This window comes from Lissotriton helveticus, chromosome 2_1 (genome assembly GCF_964261635.1).
Source record: "Lissotriton helveticus chromosome 2_1, aLisHel1.1, whole genome shotgun sequence".
NCBI classification, from domain to species: Eukaryota; Metazoa; Chordata; class Amphibia; order Caudata; family Salamandridae; genus Lissotriton; species Lissotriton helveticus.
Genome location: NC_136059.1, coordinates 474,652,285 through 474,672,445, shown reverse-complemented (window position 1 = coordinate 474,672,445; position 20,161 = coordinate 474,652,285). Strand labels below are relative to the sequence as shown.

General features: G+C 44.7%; 1 protein-coding gene across 1 annotated transcript in view; it reads left to right on the top strand.

The window, feature by feature from the left end:
* The first annotated feature begins 1,739 nt into the window (after positions 1-1,739).
* Positions 1,740-20,161, top strand: part of PDE4D (phosphodiesterase 4D) — a 1,494,598-nt gene continuing 1,476,176 nt past the window's right edge. Inside the window, exon 1 of the mRNA XM_078675125.1 lies at positions 1,740-3,051. Coding sequence (XP_078531251.1) covers positions 2,984-3,051 — 68 coding nt within the window. The 5' untranslated portion in view covers positions 1,740-2,983. The remainder of the gene's footprint in view (positions 3,052-20,161) is intronic.

Here is a 20,161-nt window from a genome sequence, read left to right as displayed (position 1 = left end):
ACCTCATGAATATTAATTTTGACTCATTTAGTTTTGGAATTCGCATATACTTTGGGTCCAAAAAGGTAGGAAAAATACTGGTTGCAAACTGAAACTACTTTATGTGATGTAACAGCACACCTGAAACTTAGTTATCCAATGCATTTGCTCCTTTATCTTTTGATGAGAAGTTTGAGAAAGGCTCACAACCAAATTTAAATAGCAAGGACAAGCACAGTTTTAAAATGAATCATGTTTAGAATGTTATTTGTTATGGCTAAAATGGAACTAATGGCAGGTAATGACTATCTGGTAAACCATGGTCCCTGGGTAATGAATAACCATGTGTGGGAAAGTGCCCTTTCTACGTGGTTGCCCCCTAACTTTTTGCCAACTACCTGATGCAATCTGACTGAGTGTGCCCCGGGTCCCTGCCAATCAAGTTCCCAGGGCCTGTGTTCTTTCACAAACCTGAGCCATTTTTTCCACACTTGGCACAACTCTGGCCTGCCTCCAAGTCCCTTGTAGGGAGTACCTATGGTACCAATGGCATGATAGTCAGAGAAAGGCCTCGGAGGGCTGCAGCATGTATTATGCCACCCTCAGAGACCTCTCACCACAAACAGGCACCACTGCCATTGTAGCCTGTGTGTTGAGGTGCGTCTGCACTTTTAATAATTTTTAATCTTCGGAAATGCAACTATTTCTCCAGTGCGCATCTCGGTCTCCATTGACTCCTACTGGATTCTCTTTAAGGCCATGCATTTGACTGAGATTTAAGTGCCTTGTTGTAGACTGGTCCGCTACCCTTCTCTATGCTCCTTCCTTATGCGTTGAGGCCCCCTTATTGATTACCACTGTTCCCTAATCCAATGAGGCCAGAGCCGCGAGTGGATCTTTCTCTTCTCTAGGCCGCTCCGCTTTGGGCTAAGATACCTTAAACTTTCCGTTAAATCTACAATTTATGTACTTTTCGGAAGACACTTAAATCTCACTTATTTTGCTAGTCACTGGCTCTCATTTCTAGCACCGTATACCCGTGAGCAACCGAAGCACTAAGAAATAACCCAATCATGTATTCATTCATCCATTCATTCAGTTATTTACAGTTCAAAAGGCCTTTTACTGGCACAGGTGGACATTGTGCAAGGTCTGGGGTCTCTTCTAACCAGCGTTGGCAACAGGCACCGCACACATTATGCATCAGAGCACGGGCAGACACCACCTGCTTCTCTCCGGGGTTCAAACACATGCCCTTCAGTGCCAGTGTCCTCAGCGGCTCAAATAGTGCCTATGACGTTTTCCATCCAAAATGTCAACAGCGGTGCAGGGGCTTATTCAGGGTGTTGTGCAAGAATCCAGTGAGGAGTCGAAAACGCACCGTGGCACGCGCGCACTTCTGAACTGCTCGGCTGTCTCTCGACACTCCCTGCTCAAACATCCACGTTTATGGCATCTACGAAGGCAGTTGAAAGTGCAGCTCCTTTCCAGGCTGAAGCATTTTACGTCTAACTCAAAGTGACAGAATGCAATGGGGAATTATTTTCATTACGACTAATCTTTGATAGACGATTGTGTGACGCGTGCAGTTTTATTCAGAAAAAGGTGACCCAGAAAGGTGGGTGGGATCCACTATCTCTCTGTTGCCTTGTTTATTATTTGTGTATGCTCCTCGTGCTGCCCCGCCCCTCCCCGTGATTTCCCCCTGACTGCACTTCGCGGATTCCGAGAGGAAGATTCGCTGTGGCAGGTTTGTTTCCGTGTTATCCAAGCCGTGGTCCCCTGGCTGGAGTTGAGGGCGGCGTGCTTGGCGCAGGGGGAGCCCACCTAGAGGGGCCCCGTGACGCTCGCACATCCCTGTCAGGCAGCCCTCCGTCACTGCAGGCTGCAGCCGAGCCTGCTGCAGAGCGCAGAGTTCAGCGCCACCCAGGCTGCCCGCGCCCCGGCCCGGGGACAGCCGAGGCGGGCGCAGGACGCACCGGGGACGCAGAGGGCCGTGCCCACACCCCCGCGCAGGAGGGGCGGGGGGCTGCCTGAGGTGGGCACGCCTTCGCGTCACTGTCCGCCTGATCCACCAGCCCGGCGCTGACAGCTATCAATGAACCTTGCAGGCAAGGAAAGGCGCGTCGCAGCAGCAGGACGCAGCATTTTCCTGGAATATGTGCTTTTTGCCTGGGTTTTGCTTTTATTTCATGCATTCTTTCGCGTCTATCGTGCCTCTGACACACGTTGCTCCAAAAATTCAGCGCATCTCTTGCAGCACTGCAAATCAATCGAGGAGTGATGCTATCGAAAGGTCGCCTTACTATGGGGTTGTTTGACAGCGGGGACTTCTCATATGACACAAGCTCAGATGTGCTCCACCCGGGCGTTCCTGCCTCCCCACGCCATCCACCGTGGGGACATTTCGAGTGATGACGGGTTTCATCGCCAGAATGGAACTGGCTTCCATTGAACCTGCGGCTGGACAGGAGCTCGCTTCTCGCGCACGGATTTACGCCCGGCTGTCAACAGATGAGTAATATGAGCCTCCGAAAGAGGAACGGGAGCCTGCCTTCACTGCTGTGGTGCAAGGACCAGCAGCATGAAGGTGCACAGTTTCCTAAAAACGCGTCTCTAGCACGGGTGGCAAAAAACTCGGATTGGCTAGCCTGGTCCCACGGAACAAAACGCTGCGTGTAAAGGTGCTTTAATTTTAAGTAAAGACAAACTGGGGGGTGTACGTCGAGCCAACTTCTGCCTTCGCCTGGGGTGTCGGATCCAGACCGGGCTTTGGTATATTGGCCAGCTTTGTTGTGGTTTACAGTTTCAGGCACTCATGGGTGGACATATGCTTGAAACCTCCCCTCACAGTTCTTGGATTACGCCCTGGGCGCTATGTTTGTGGAAGGCGCTACTTCGGGCAATAACCCAGCCTTTTAGGTGCCCTTGCGGCCTTTTACGAGATTCATATGTGACCGTCCCGGAGGATGCTACCATGTGAGCAAGTGAAGAGACTGCGCTGATGCTGCGAGCACTGTCAAAAATGATGCCCCTGAATAATTACCCCTTCAGGAGGCATTCGTGGATATGGTGAGTAGTCAATAGCCCCTCCCCTGTGTGTGGAACCAGAAGTGCTGGGGCTGCACAGCATGCTGTGACAGCATTCAGATGCTAGGGGATTCCTTGGGACTGGTTGTGAATACCATCAGAGAGGCACTGCAGTGGGTGACGCTTCAGCACCTGTGTACGCGCAGCAACGCCAAGCCATGCCTGTGCTTCCCACAGCCCTGGGAAAGGAGGGGAGGGTCTAGCTGGTGTTTTCCTGGCTTCCTTGAACATATTTTTACAATTGAACGGCAATGAAATGTAGTCATATGTAACATAGGTAGAAAGGATGTGTCCATCTGTCTCTGTGTTACAGAACAATGTGTCCGCAGTGTCCCGCTCAGCTTGTTTGTGAACTAGCCCACCCACGTAGGCCTCAGTATATTAAAGTAACTCGTAGTGTATGTGTGTGGCCTCCACTGCAGCTTTTGTCCCTCTGTTAGTGTGCCATGTGTAGCCCGCAGCTATACTGCCATACTTGCACAAGTGCATGGCGTTAAAATGACATTTTTAGCCTAAACGAGGAGCCTGTTTACTCCCCCCCTCGTTGTTTAGTCTTGGCAGAGCACCTGTTCGCAGCCAGTCCTGGCTAACGCCTTGTGAGTGATTCGAGCACATATGGAAGCGCGCGTGGCACTGCGCAAATTGGAATTCTCAGTGGAACAGTTCAGGACAGTCGATAATTAGTTTCAGTCAGCATGTGAGAACGTACCATTACTCAAGTGCATGGGAGCACGCTGGTGTTCCTTTAGAGATTTAAGCAAGGTCATTTGCTATTTAAAAATATTATGGTTTGCAAGGTTTTGTCACAAAATATTGCATTTGCCATTTGTAATGGGTTATTCAAAGCTTCAAAGAATAAAACATTTATACATTGTAGAATCAAATATCTGTGGACCTGAAAGGCACCCATGGGGCCCTAATGCACAGCCCCCTGCTGTGCAATCGTTATGCTAATGCACTCATTAATTTGTCAAGGTTATGTCTGAAGGATGGTAGCCATGAGCTTCTAACCACATTCGCCGATGGCTTCCTTCTAGAAACAGATGGCACTGATAAAAGGATCCTGTGTTTTCTCATAGAGAGTCAGAACACCAATTGGATGAATGCGTGCTTCCTTACTTACCTCAAATAGAGACAAAACTTCACCCGTTGTATGAATGTATGCTGCTGTCCTTACCCCATATAGATACAAAACAGCACCCGTTGTATGAAGTTGTGCTTCCTTCCTTACCTCACATGGATACAAAACAACACCGTTGTATGAACGTGTGCTTCCTTACTTACCTCACATAGATACAAAACAGCACCCCTTGTATGAATGTGTGCTTCCTTACTTACCTCAAATAGATACAAAACAGCACCCGTTGTGTGAACGTGTGCTTCCTTCCTTACCTCACATGTATACAAAACATCACCCATTGTATGAACGTGTGCTTCCTTACTTACCTCAAATAGATTCAAAACAGCACCCCTTGTATGAACCCGTGCTTCCTTCCTTACCTCACATGGATACAAAACATCACCCGTTGTATGACAGTGTGCTTCCTCACTTACCTCAAATAGATACAAAACCTCACCCTTTGTATGAATGCATGCTTCCTTACTTACCTTAAATAGATACAAAACCTTACCCGTTGCATGAATGCATGCTTCCTTACTTACCACAAATAGATACAAAACGACACCCGTTGTATGAACGTGTGCTTCCTTACGTATCTCACATAAATACAAAACACCAGCCATTGTATGAACGTGTGCTTCCTTCCTTACCTCACATACATACAACACATCTCCCATTGTATAAATGTGTGCTTCCTTATGCATCTCACATAAATACAAAACACCAGCCATTGTATGAATGTATGTTTCCTTCCTTACCTCACCTAAATACAAAACACCAGCCTTTGTATAAATGTGTGCTTCCTTCCTTACCTCACATAAATACAAAACATCACCCGTTGTATGAACGTGTGCTTCCTTACGTATCTCACATAAATACAAAACTCCAGCCTTTGTATGAATGAGTGCTTCCTTACTTACCTCATGTAAATACAAAACATCACCCATTGTATAAACGTGTGCTTCCTTACGTATCTCACATAAATACAAAACACCAGCCTTTGTATGAATGCGTGCTTCCTTACTTACCTCAAATATATAAAAAACATCACCCGTTGTATGAATGCGTGCTTCCTTACTTATCTCACATAGATACAAAGTATCACATGTTGTATGAGTGCATGCTTCCTTACCACAAATAGATACAAAACGTCACCCATTGTATGAATGCATGCTTCCTTCCTTACCTCATATAAATACCATACGTCACCAGTTGTATGAATGCGTACTTCCTTTCTTACCTCATGGATACAAAATATCAGACGCTGTATGATTGTGTGCTTCCTTTCTTATCTCAAATAGATACAAAACATCACGGCCCTCATTTATGAAAAGTGACGCATCGCTGTGAGAAAACAGGGATGCGTCACTTTTCATTGCCACATTTACAGTATGACGCATCATGTCACAAGGAGTTACAGATTCTTCAGCATTTCTGACGTATCTGTAGGCGCAAAAATGACGCATTGCTGGAGTGTGTCACAAAAGTGACGCAACTCCAGCAATGGGTCATTTACACATGGGTAAGTCCCATGTTAAATGTGCCTGTGTCAGTTTTACGCCTGCCATGAGGCAGGCGCAAGATATTGACGCATTTGCATCCTAGAAGTGACGCAGTGAAATCTCATAGATTATTGCATACATAATACCTGGTGCAGGCATAATGTGGCACAGGGGTTTACAAAGTGGAGCATCTACCTAGATGCGTCACTATGTAAATATGGCGCAACATGACGCATTTTTACACCCTTGGTACATCACAAAAAGTGACTCAACGGCGGCGAAAAAGTGACGCAAGGGCCCATAAATAAACCCCCACCTGTTGTATGAATGTGTGCTAACTTACATATCTCACTTAAATACTAAACACTAGCCCTTGTATAAATGTGTGCTTCCTTCCTTACCTCATATAGATACAAAACATCACCTGTCGTATGAATGTGTGCTTACTTACATATTTCACATAAATAGACATCAGTCATTGTATGGATGTGTGCTTCCTTACTTGCCTCATATAAATATAAAACTTTACCAGTCATATGAATGTGTGTTACTTTACTTATCTTGCAAAGATACAAAATATCACTTGTGGTGTGAATGTGTGCTACTCTACACATCTTACATAAATACAAAACATCACCCTTTGTATGAGTGTGTGTGCTACCTTACTTACCTCATATAAATAAGTCACCCCTTGTGTAAATGTTTGCTACCTTACTTACCTCATATGAATAACAAATCACCCCTTGTTTGAATGTTTGTTACCTTACTTACCTCACTATATACTAATCATCATATGTTGTGTGACTGTCTGTCATGTTACTTAACTCATAAACAAATCACCTGTTGTATGAATGTGTAAGTCCCTACTTACCTCATATGGATACAAAACATCATCTGTTGTATACATGCGAACGCCAAAAGGTTTCTCTTTGTACTGATGACATTTTATCATTGTGTTATAATTGTTTGTTTTAACATTGGGCCGCAAAGGAGCAGCACAGACCACCAAGACTCTCTAAATGTGTGAAAAAGGCAACTTTGTTGAAGACAGGTGCACCTCACAAAAACAGTACCCTTGGCCTTTGCCTTGCAAAACTACACCTCGCTATACATTGATTCACCTACATATCCTCCTCCCCACTCCTAAGGTTTCTCCAGCATTCTCCTTTCTTTGCAACTATTTAAAAACACCAACTCTGTCCTTAACTGTTGAAGTTTAACCTTGTAACCTCTTTTCTACTTCTCTAAAGGTCTATGTAACCAAGTATCTCCTATCTTAACCTTATTGCCTGCTCCAAGAGTAACTTGTTCCCAACCATAAAGTAAACTGTAAACATGTAAAAAACTAGGATGCCCTGCACCCGATTCAAGCAGCAACCCAATACATTGCCTTCCCCAGTGCACCTGCTATCAACAAATAACCTGTAAATTAACTCAAACTAAACAAAAACCCCCTCTTCCACAGGATGGGAGGGAGGGAATTTTCCTAAACCCTGCTCCCTCTAGCCCCACCGTCTGCTATGTCACCTTACCAAAAATGGTGACACGGCTTACAAAATTGCTGGTTAAATAACCCCCCACCTGCCAGCCTAAAAAGAGACCATTGCCCTCGGGCTGCATCAAGCAGACCAAAAACCCAGGAGGTGCAAGCCTCCCTGCCTGATGGCCGCCCCCCTCCAAGCCCCATTGGCAGCTAAATTGTTGGGGGGCTTTTAACTTGAATCACCATTATTTTTTGATGAATTTTGCGACTTAATCATTTGCCTTGAATTTCAATTTGAAGGGCTGGAGGGTGGAAGGAGCAGCTATTCACATTGGGCACTCTCGGGCTAACTCCTGAGCCATTTCTTCCTGTCAGGGACATTTGGAGGTGCCATCTTGAACGTAGCGCACGCTCCAGTTTTTTACGAACATCAGGCCATATGCCTATAAAGAGAGGCGCTGCACGGACGTGTGCAGTGGGCATGCTGCTGGTGCGCCAAAGGCGCGCCAAGGGCAAGCCCGTCAGCATCCCAGAAGTGGCCAGCGCCACCATGCTGCCGGTTTGCAGTTAACTAACAAAGATAATTTGGTATATAGCAGATACCACCCTACGTAATCTTTCTCCAGAGTCTAATTGTCCCCGTATATTTCCTGCCAGCGGGGGGAAGGATGTACTTCGAAGTCCACAATATAACTGGACTACACTGCCTCCAGGTGAGAAAAAACATTACATCAGCAATCAAAACGCCATCTCCAAAGCCGGAAAGTTCCCCGGCGGCTTTGCTGAATATCTGCTCGCTACATAAGCATGGTATGCAGGTTTTCGAATTGCAGGAAGATAGTAAACTAGATTTACTTTCTTTAACAGAAACATTGCTCACTGACTCCTTCAACCCCAAAATAGCCAGTGCTATCCCACAGGCTACAAAATCCTAGGAAAGATAGACCGAAAGGCAGAGGTGTAGTGGTGGCCATTATTTATAAAGCTAAGTTTAAATGTGTTCAAATTAACCATGGGAACTTGGAGATGAGTATTTGGAATTCTGCTGCTCTCTATCACCCCAACTGTCAGTGGCCCGAGTTTTGATATGTCATCCTACCGGCTCACCCAGTTCCTTTTTGAAATCATTAAATGACAATCTATTTTCCTGGTCCCTCAAATATTCCCACTTTCTAGTATTAGGAGATTTTAATCTCCATCTGGAAGAGCCAGTGAAATCGGAGGCTAAATTCCTCCTACACACATTATCAGTCTTAGACCTTGCCCTCTATGTGTTTAAACCCACTCATCAGGCAGGCTACGTCTTCGATCACATCTTTTCTAATAGTATGCTTAAACTAGATGACCCACTGCCACTAACCTGATCAGACGACTGTCTAGTAAGCTTTCACTGGTCGGACCGCTTCAAAGAACGTTCCCCCCTTGTTGAAACAATAGTCTTGACGAGGGCCTTACAAAAAATTCAGCCTGCTGATCTGAATGCTGACTTAGAAACGTCCTCTCCTATACTCTCAGAAGATCTGGAGGCAGATGTGAGTCAATTAGATGCATGGATTATACAGAATATAGATGAGTTAGTCACTACTGTGGAACACCACTCTTTAAGATTTATGCAGTCAGCCCCTTGGTTCAACGATAGGCTGGGGTCGAGTAAAAAAGAATGCAAGCTCCTGGAAAGAAGATGGCCTAAAGAGTATAATCTAACTAATAAATTGATCTGTAAGTGGAGTGGTGTGGCTCACTGGTTAGAGGCGACAGACCCGGAAGCAGAGGACGGCCCGGGACCATGGTTCTATCCCCAACGCTGCAGGGTCGTGGACCAGAGTCAGCGGATTCGATAATTCTCGCCTCGGTGCCTACTCTAACCAGGGATCACACTCGGCAACTCTGGGCATTAGCTTGCCTCATCTCCACAACGGCCCCCCACATACGCCGGGGATGCCTGGTTTCACCATGGAGATACCCAGTAGGGACCTTCTCACAGGGAAAGCAGGACGGGTTCCCCATCGGTCTACAGCGCAGAGATACTCCTTCGGGAGTCGATTCTAGCGCTTTAGAAACCCACAATAAATAAAATAAATAAATAAGGCAGCACTCAAGGAACATTAGATTAAGGTTAATTTAGAGAAAACAAACTTTTTTGAGAGGAAAATTGAGGAATCTGATACTCAATCATAGAATTTCATCATGATACTAAATCTAAAACAAGTTTTAAGATAGTAAAGACATTTTTAAATCCGGATGCCACTTTGCAGCACCAACAACCCACAGCCGAATGGACCACTCAAATGGCAGTTTTCTTATCCAAAGAAGTTGCTTTGATTCAAGCCACTCTAAATCACTCAGCACAGGATGATTCCCATACCTTCATAGAGCCTGTTTCCGGACTGGTCATGGACCACATTTCTAATCTCCTCCTTTTTCCACCTATATTCTTAGATGATTCCCTGTCGGCCATTGGGTGTTTAAATTCAGGTTCCACTGCCTATCCATGCCCTCCCCGGCTTATGGCAGAGATGGCGCAAGCCATAAACCCAGTGCTTAATAAAGTTCTAAACACTTCACTTTCATTAGGATTCTTGCCTCATAAATGAAAACATGCAAAAATTATTCCTCTACTTAAAAAGCCCTCTGCTGATCACAAGGTCAGGCCAACTATAGACCTATTTCTCTTCTTTCCGCCTTTTCAAAGGTGTTAGGAAAATATGTCATCTCAATAATATCATGTCATCTGGAAAGCAACAATATACTGAACCCCAATCAATCCGGCTATAGACCAAAATATAGCACGGAAACAGCCTTGCTAGAGGCAACCGATTATATCAAGGAGAAGCTTGATGGCCGGGGTAAGGCTGTCCTGGTCATGTTGGATCTTTTGGCGGCTTTTAATACCATCCCCAATGAAAGAGTTTTAAAATGCCTCTGCAACATTGGTATTGGAGGAACGGTGTTAAATTAGCTGACCTCCTTTCTCGACAAAAGGAGCCAAGAGGTATGGATCCCTCCTTTTGCCTCCCCTATTCAGAATACTACGGTTGGTGTTCCCCAGGGCTCAGGGGTGAGCCCTACGCTTTTTAATGTCTACATGGCTCCCTTGGCTGCTTTGGCTGAATCACTTGGTGCCAAAGTGATATCGTACGAAAATGACACACAGCTTTTTTTTTCTTGTAACAAAGGGGCGGAATTTGATGGAGGAAATATTAAAACCTGTTTAGCTAAAGGGTTCAACTGGCTAGAAATCAACCAAAGTCAGTAAATGAGATCCTCCTTGGGCAATTTTGAACCTAAGCATTCATTCAGCTCATTAATATAAACATAAAATCTTAATACAGCATATGTAAAAAAACAATGAGGAAAAGCAGAAATTGCAAATATATAAACTACTTATTGATTGCCCACTGAAACGCGTCGATGCACCAGAAAGGGAGAACTACTTTGAGTTTTGGGAGACAATAATTCTGACGGAAAAGTGAAAATACTGATCAGAATTGATTTCTGGTTTACATTTGTATTTCTCCCTATCTAAATAGGAACTAATTCTTCCTTATCTTCTGTCCCGATATTTTATTTTGGCCAGTGTTATTGTATTTGTATGTGTATTTTTATGATTGTCATTGTATTTATGATGGGTTTGTTTGATACAAGCCTGATTGGTTTTTAATTTGCTGTAATAAATTGTACTTCCTTTTTATATATTTGCAATTTCTGCTTTCCCTCATTGTTTTTTACATATGCTGTATTAAGATTTTATGTTTATATTAATGAGCTGAATGAATGAATGCTTAGGTTCAAAATTGCCCAAGGGAGATCTCATTTACTGACATTTGTCTTTTGGTACCCTACTCCTTTGGATGATTGGGTCCCTCTCTTTTACTATAGAAATCAACCAACTACAATGCAACCCAGATAAGTGAGAGATTGTCTTCTTTGGCACCCCATTCGCAGATATCTGGAGGTCCTGGTGGCCTTAAGATGCCCCCGCCACGCCCAGCAACACTAATGAATACAGTAAAAAACTTGGATCAAAATAGACAGCGCTTTGTCCCTGGAACAGCTAATCCTAACCAAGGTGGGCACCTGTTTTGGTCTCCTACGTACATTGAGAAAGTTTCTGCCACTTCTCTTTGTGGAATCCAGGAAAACAGTGGCCATTTGGCTACCATTCCTAAGATCCGCTGTTCCGGAACCGGGGGCAGATCCTTTTTGTATCTTGGACCTAAAGCTTGGAATCACCTTCCACTTTCACTAAGGGCCAATCCGGATTTTTCAATCTTCAGATAGAACTTAAAAACATGGCTGTTTGATATCTGAGTAAGCTCTCTGCATTTTGGTCTACTGTGTAGAGAAACTGTTAGGTAGCTCCCCCCGTAACACTCCTCGGAGTAGCTGTGCACTCTACAAATGAAGTTTCGTTCATATCATTCATTCATTTGTGCTACCTTTCTTACCAGAGATTGATACCAAGCATCACTTGTTGTACAAAGGTGTGCTACCTTACTTACCTCATATGAATAAAAAACACCTGTTTTATGAATATGTGCTTCATTACTCACCGCAAGTTGTATTATCTAACTCATATAAAAATCAGCTATTGTATAAATGTGGGCTCCCTTACTAACCTTTCTTAAATACAACATTTCTCCTGTTGTTCAATGTGTGCTGCCTTATTTGCTCTACAAAGATACAAAAAAAACATCTCCTGTTGTTGAAGGTGTGCTGTCTTATTTACCTTGCATAGATACAAAACTTCTCCTGTTGTGTGAATGTGTGCTGTCTTATTTACCTTGCATAGATACAAAACTTCTCCTGTTATATGAATGTGTGCTGTCTTATTTACATTACAAAGATACAAAACATATCCTGTTGTATGAATGTGTGCTGTCTTATTTACGTTACAAAGATATAAAACATCTCCTGTTGTTGAAGGTGTGCTGTCTTATTTGCCTTGCATAGTTACAAAACTGTTCCTGTTGTTGAAAGTGTACTGTCTTATTGACCTTGCATAGATACAAAACATCTCCTGTTGTATGAATTTATGTTGTCTTATTTGCGCCACAAAGATATAAAACATCTCCTGTTGTATGAATGTGTGCTGCTTTATTTGCGCTACAAAGATGCAAAACTTCTCCTGTTGTGTGAAAGTGTGCTGTCTTTATTTACCTTGCATAGATACAAAACTTTTCCTGTTGTTGAATGTGTGCTGTCTTATTTACCTTGCATAGATACAAAACATCTCCTGTTGTATGAATATGTGCTGCCTTATATGCGCTACAAAGATACAAAACTTCTCCTGTTGTTGAATGTGTGCTGCCTTCTTTACCTCACAGAGATACAAATCTTCTCCTGTTGTTGAATGTGTGCTGCCTTATTTACCTCACAGAGATACAAAACTTCTCCTGTTGTTGAATGTGCGCTGTCTTAGTAACCTCACTTAGATGCAAAACTTCCCCTGTGGTATGAATGTGTGCTGTCTTATTTACTTTGCATATATACAAAATATCTCCTGTTGTATGAATGTGTGCTACCTTACTAACCTCACTTAGATACAAAACGTCTCCTGTTGTATGAATGTGTGCTGCTTTATTTACTTTACCATCTGCTACAACCTTTTCCCTCCTGAGGCGGAAGCCGGGAGGTCTCCCTTCTTTCCTTGCACATTTTATCTGTGTGTTTTGACCTGCCTGTTCAGTCATTTTATTTTGTGCAGTTTAGGCTTGCGCTTCGCGCTTGATTTAATAAGCGTTTGCTGCCTAGTAAGAGACTTCCCAGCGCTCTTAGGCGCTTCGTTTGCTCCCCTCCCCTTGCCTGGGTATTCAGACCGCCCTCGGCCGAGTATTGACGCCGAGGGCTGGGATCTGACTTTGGCCGCCATCTTGGGGGTAGGACTCGCCGCCCTCGCGCTCTAGTAGCGCTATAAAAGGGAATCTGTTCGTTTACTCAGGGATTACCATCTGCTACAACCTTTTCCCTCCTGAGGCGGAAGCCGGGAGGTCTCCCTTCTTTCCTTGCACATTTTATCTGTGTGTTTTGACTTGCCTGTTCAGTCATTTTATTTTGTGCAGTTTAGGCTTGCGCTTCACGCTTGATTTAATAAGCGTTTGCTGCCTTGTAAGAGACTTCCCAGCGCTCTTAGGCGCTTCGTTTGCTCCCCTCCCCTTGCCTGGGTATTCAGACCGCCCTCGGCCGAGTATTGACGCCGAGGGCTGGGATCTGACTTTGGCCGCCATCTTGGGGGTAGGACTCGCCGCCCTCGCGCTCTAGTAGCGCTATAAAATGTTCACCTCTTCCCCCTCGTAGCGGACGTGTACTGCGGACGCGCCGGACCAGCGCCTGAGTTGCGCCAGAGTCCTGCCCGTCTGCGCCCGTCAGCGTCCCGGAGGCGTACGGCGTGGCAGGCTCTTTTAGTCCTTATTCTTCCCTTACACATATCACCATGTTATCCTACACATCCCAGGAGCTCCACTCCATGAACAAAGTTGCGGGGTCCTGTCACTCAGTTTTTCCCGGTCGCCATAGGGGTAAGCACAAATGCCCAGGGTGTAACTGGCAGCTCATTAGCGTACATCCGCCCACATCTCATACGAAGGAGCGTAAGACTAAACACCTTTGCCTACTCCTCAACACTAGGTCTATGCACAGACATGCTCAGGAGATCTTTGATCTCCTGACCACTGATAAACCTGCCTGTCTGATGCTCACTGAGACATGGCTCAATGAATCCTCCCACCCTGACATTGCTGCCGCCATTCCACCTGAGTACAACATCCTTAGACAAGACAGAGATAAGGGTAGAGGGGGAGGAGTGGCCCTCGTAGTGGAAAAAACTATCACGTGCTCGGTCATTCACACGGAAACCATCACGGGCACTGAATCCCTTGCCTTCTCCCTATCCCTGTCTCCTCAACATTCTGTCAAGGGGCTTCTAGTATATAGACCTCCGGGGCCTGCGGGGTCCTTTTTTGAGGAACTCCAGCAAGTCATGTCCACATTAGTATTAAGAACGGAGAGGTGTGTACTGGCCGGGGACTTCAACTTCCATATGGAAGATTGTTATGATCCGGATACTATTAAGATGCTAGATGTCACGTCCTCCCTGGGCCTGCTTCCCTATCTGTCTGGCCCGACCCACGACAAAGGTCACACCTTAGACCAGGTCTTTTCCACCTTTCCAGGTGAGGTGACTGCAGTGTCGCCGGTTCTATGGTCCGACCATCGACTAGCTCATTTCCAAATACCTGGCACTGAGAAACCAGCAGTCACCGCTCTGAGACAGCAGGGATATGCTTTTAGAGCATACCATCGGGTGACCCCAGACCTGCTTGCCCAGGCCCTTGTGAACCATCCCGTGTCTTATACCGGTGACCTGGACAATGACCTCGAAACCCTGCAGACCTGGCTCTTAGCCAGACTGAACGAGCTTGCCCCTGCACAGCCCCCCCGTACCGCCATCAAACGGGTTTCGGCACCATGGTTTACTGCGGAACTGGCTCACTCCCGTAGACAATGTAAAGTCGCCGAACGGACATGGAGAGCTCAGTATGATACCGAGGCAAAACTGACCTATAGATCTATGATTAAAACCTATCATAGACTAGTCCTTCAGGAAAAGAAATGCTACTTCGCTAAAAGAATCGAGGAAGCAGCAAATTCCTGTAAGGAGATCTTCTCGGTCGTTAGAGAATTTACCACCCAGCGATCTAACTCAGCACAGGATGCCCCCGCCGAGACCTGGGCTGATACCATAGCTAATTTCTTCACCACCAAAATTAGGCAGATACAGGATTCCTTTCCCCCGAGGCCGATAATTGTTTTCCCGTCCTCGCCGGAGGAGTCAGCCCATTTGCCTACTTCTGGCCCCGTGCTGGCGGTTTTCCCGCCTCTTACGGTATCATTATCACTAGCACTTATGATGAGTCTTAAATCTGGATCGCCACGTGACCCTTGCCCTGCCAAATTTTTAGCCAGAATGGCAGACGTTGTTAACCCTCTAGCTAACCCTATTTTAAACCTTTCATTGAGTCAGGGGGCCCTTCCACACCTGTGGAAACAGGCCATGGTCATTCCTCTTCTTAAAAAGCCTAGCCTTGCCCCAGAAGTCCCTGCCAATTACAGGCCTATCTCGCTCCTTCCGGCTCTCACTAAAATCTTGGAGAAACATGTTCATGGCGTGCTCTCCAATTTTTTGGAGTCCAACGAGCTTTTGCACGCGTCTCAATCAGGTTTTCGACCTAACCTTAGCACAGAAACCGCGCTCCTGGAGGTTTCAGAGATTGTTAAGGAGTCGCTGGATGCCGGAGGCAGGGTGATGTTAGTCATGTTGGATCTGTCGGCGGCTTTCGACACCGTCCCCCATGAGGATCTCCTCATAAGACTGCATGACATCGGTATGAGGGGGACGGTGCTCAGTTGGTTTCGTTCCTTTCTAGCCAACCGCGGACAAACAGTCTGGGCCTCCCCTGATTCTGCCGAAATGTCGCCTTTGGGAGTCGGAGTTCCTCAGGGCTCAGTATTGAGCACAACTCTTTTTAACATCTTTATGACCCCTCTGGCGACATTGGTGGAGTCCTATGGGGCCCAGATCGTTTCCTATGCTGACGACACCCAGCTTCTCTTCACCTGCCAGAAGGGCGAAGAATTCGAGGGTGAAAGTATCCGTGAGTGCCTTGGGGCTGTTTTTAACTGGTTCCAACTGAACAGCTTCAAGTGCAACTCGGATAAATCCGAGATACTTTTCTTTGGATGCCCCTCGGAACCGGACTGGCAAGGGTGGTGGCCTGCCGACATGTTCCCTCCAGCTAATTCTTCTGAGTCAGCCAAGAACCTGGGAATTAAAATAGACAATGGGCTTACGCTCAAATCCCAGGTGTTGACCCTCACAGGAACATGTTTCAGTATCCTCAGGACGTTGCGGAAGTTTTTTCCGCTGCTTTCTGAGGACCATAGGAGAATAATTGTTCAGGCCTTCATCGGGTCCAGACTCGATTATGCCAATATCCTGTATCTGGGCCTGCCGGAATACCTCTTGCAGCGTATGCAGGTGGCCCAGAATGCAGCCGCTCGAGCCATCTTCGGCTTACATCGCCGAGTGAGGGCATCAAACTTACTGCGAACTCTACATTGGCTCCCCATCCGGAAGCGGATAATATTCAAGGCCATGACACTGGCTCACAAAGCCTTGCATGCCACGGGTGCCCAATACTTACAAAAGAGGCTGGCCTTCTATCTGCCGGCACGATCTTTAAGATCGGAGTCACTGGCATTAGCAGTAGTCCCCCGCATAAAGAAAGCCCGCATCGGAGGACGGTCTTTCCGGCTGTTGGCCCCTCAGCTTTGGAACTCCCTACCTTTGTCCTTGCGTTCCATGCCCAACTTATTCACTTTCAGGAGGAGCTTAAAGACCTGGCTCTTTACTGGCTAGAGTCTCATGGTTCCATCTTTGGTCCTGCTGTTTTGTCCTTTCACTGTTATGTTGTATCTGTTTACCTTCTTTTTTCTGGTCTGGAGCACAAAGCGCCGGGACACTCCTTTGGAGTAGCCGTGCGCTATAGAAGACCTATAATAACATAACATAACATATAATAACATAACACAGATACACAACATCTCCTGTTGTGTGAATGTGTGCTGTCTTATTTACTTAGCATAGATACAAAACATCTCCCGTTGTATGAATATGTGCTGCTTTATTTACTTTACAGAGATAAAAAAAACTTCTCCTGTTGTATGAATGTGTGCTGCCTTATTTGTGCTACAAAGATACAAAACTTCTCCTTTTGTATGAATGTGTGCTGTCTTATTTACCTTGCATAGATACAAAACATCTCTTGTTGTATGAATCGGTGCTGCCTTATATGCGCTACAAAGATACAAAAAATCTCCTGTTGTATGAATCTGTGCTGCCTTATTAGCGCTACAAAGATACAAAACTTCTCCTGTTGTATGAATCTGTGCTGCTTTATTTACTTTACAGAGATACACAATTCTCCTGTTTTGTGAATGTGTGTTGTCTTATTTACTTTGCATATTTACAAAAATATTCCCTGTTGTAAGAATGTGTGCTACCTTACTAACCTCACTTAGATACAGAGTGTATTATGTTGTATGAATGCGTGCTACCTTCCTTACCACACACTTTTTCATTTTATTTATGGGTTTTATGGTGTGATTTTAGCCCCAAAGTGCTTCGGAGTGCTATGTGTAGAACACAGTAGTACAGCGAGGCAAGACATCGTCCATTTCAAGTAGTTTACGAAACTTATTTATAAACATTATTATTAATTAATTACAAGGCTAATATTTCAGTTCCATAGTATTTTCCAGTGTTCCTAAAAGGTTTGAATGTCTGCATTATTTCCTTGGAATGGGAAATACTCTGGCTTAGCGAAAAATCCATATCCCAACGCAAGATTTTTATATTCAGTGTTCAAATAAAAGACATTTTTCTTTCTATTAAGAAAACACTGAAGAGTTTGACTTTAAATTCAATTGCAACTGCATCCAAATACCGATATTCAATTGTTTTTAAAACTAAAATAGCAGATATGCCTTTAAAAAAGATGATAATTATGAATTACATTATGATGTATGGAATCCTGCAGTGTTCCGGTATACACATTTACTGGGTAGAAATTCCTTTCAAGGCCTATTGGCTGCATTACTGAACCTATGTTTATAGATGTTTTATGTACTCTGTCTCAGTCTGATTTCAAAGACTAAACATGTTCGGCTCTTTCACCATATCTTCGCGTGCGCGATAAAGTCTTTTCAATAGTTTTACTTCGTTTTTCTTTTTTTTTACACATTTACGAAGGTCGTTTTTTTTCACTATGCAGTGACTTAAACTTAATACAATAATGTTTAAAACACCCGTTTAGATATCTTATTGCCACTATTGTTTTCATAAAGTGTTTTATTACCCTCAAAATAATCTACAGTGATTGCATTTGAGTTATTTACATATGTCTGGGCTGTAAACCTACATTAGACATCATTGCTGAGGCTGAACCGCAGGTCACAGACCTCTGGGGCCTTGTTTTGGCCCCCAGTGTTCTTCTCGAGTTTGCAAACTGAAAGGCTTCCCTCAGGAAACACGGGGCTGAAATTTCAAGGGCCCTGGACTCCTCATCTGGGGGCATATTAATTAGCAAGCTGAAGTATCGCTGCTTTTTCGGCGAATTGTGCAGAGAAAGCTGCGATACTTCCAGCGCCTATTAACAAGGGCATGCTAACGTCTGCCTCAAGCCCACTTTGCATGTCAGCGAGAAACATCGCTAATGACATGCAAAGTGGGCGTTCCAACGTCCAACCACATGTAAAATGTGGTTGTAGGTGGGAACACCCTATTACCAAGGCATGCGTTGGGAGAAGAAGACCTGCGATAAATTTGTTTATTGCAGGTCTCCCAACGCCTGCTCTGACCAGGTGTTAAGGCACTGATAACATGGGGGTGTGGATCATAACTCTGAATCCACCCCCCCATATTATCAAGGCACACATTAGCGCATGAAAACAACGTTTGTTTTCATGCGCTAATGTTCCATAGCGCCGACTATCGCCGGATTTAATTTCGCCTACGTGTTTCCCATTGATAATTACGCGCTTACACAGCGAAAAAATCCGGCGATAGCCGGCGATATGGAAATGTGCGATGTGCGTTATATAACGCACATCTAGATAATATGCCCCCTGGTGACTGCCCTGCCTCCGCTCACTTACTTTCTCACAGCCTGGATACTGGCTTCTGAACTGCTAAAAATGCCCCACTGCTAGTAGCAAAGAAGATGACCTGCTGGCGTTCAAAAACTCAGATGCCACATATTGACAGACTTACAACAAACGAGAAGAGGCTGTGAGGCTGTGGCCTGTCTTCATGTTAGATGTGGTTTCAAACTATGCAGAGCCTTGTTCTACATCCTTACAAACTTCCCAGGGAGCCTTGAGCTGTAGCTGTGACCTTTGGGGCCTTCATATCTTCCAGGACCAGTCTTCTCAAAACTTTCCAAGATGAAATTAGGTGAAAATAATTCGGGTTAAAAGTGCTTCATATTATGGATGATACCTGCATTTCTTAGGATGCACCAGTGTTGTAACTGTTGATGTCATAAATATTCAGTGAGGTCATCAATTATGTCATTTCTTAAGTCATGAGCAGTCTATTTTAGTAGTTATAAATCCAGAGGTACCCATAAATGGCACATTTCTCTATTTTCATGTTTTGGTTCATAACCATAATTTCGCTTAAACTCATGTTTTTGTTTAATTCTAACGCTTTTTTTTAGTAGACAACTAGAATATGCTTTATTTAATATTTTGAAGATTGTAATAAGACTTTGTCCAGGTCCCACCCTGCAGATTCTGGACACAAGTTGTGGTCTTGTTCTGTGTGGGCATTACCCATGTCAGAGGGACAGGTAGGGCATGGTCCCAAGCCATATGATGTGGGTGCTCTGCAAAGGCAATGACTTTGCCCATGCTCTCTGCCCAGGACATGCAGGAAATTGATACATGGCATGTCTAGTCGCAAACGCAAAGCCTCACCAGACCTCGATCCTATACGGCAAGCATGGCCTTTAGTCAGTTTCCATAGACATAAAAAAGGTCTATTACATTTCTAAACATTACACTTTTGTTTCATTATTCTTGACACCGTTTGTAGTAAATGGTTGTAAGGTGGTATTTTTCAATAACATTTCCAGTTGTTTATCATGCCAGAATTAGTCCAGTGGCCACAGAATAGTGCCAACACTTGATTTCACCCAGTGGCTATGTACCTTGGCTATTTTTAAGCCTTGGAAGCTGCTGAGGTATATTTTTCAGTTGTTATCAGACATGGGATATTGACATCAAATAATTTAAAGATAAAAATGTCCTGTCGTGTGTGGTCTGTTTCTGTCAGTGTGATGGGCTCTGTGTCTGTGGTAGGCCTCGGCGGTAAATTCCGTCCTGCTTGCGGAGAACGCGGAATTGCCAAAACTTCTGCGATCTGCG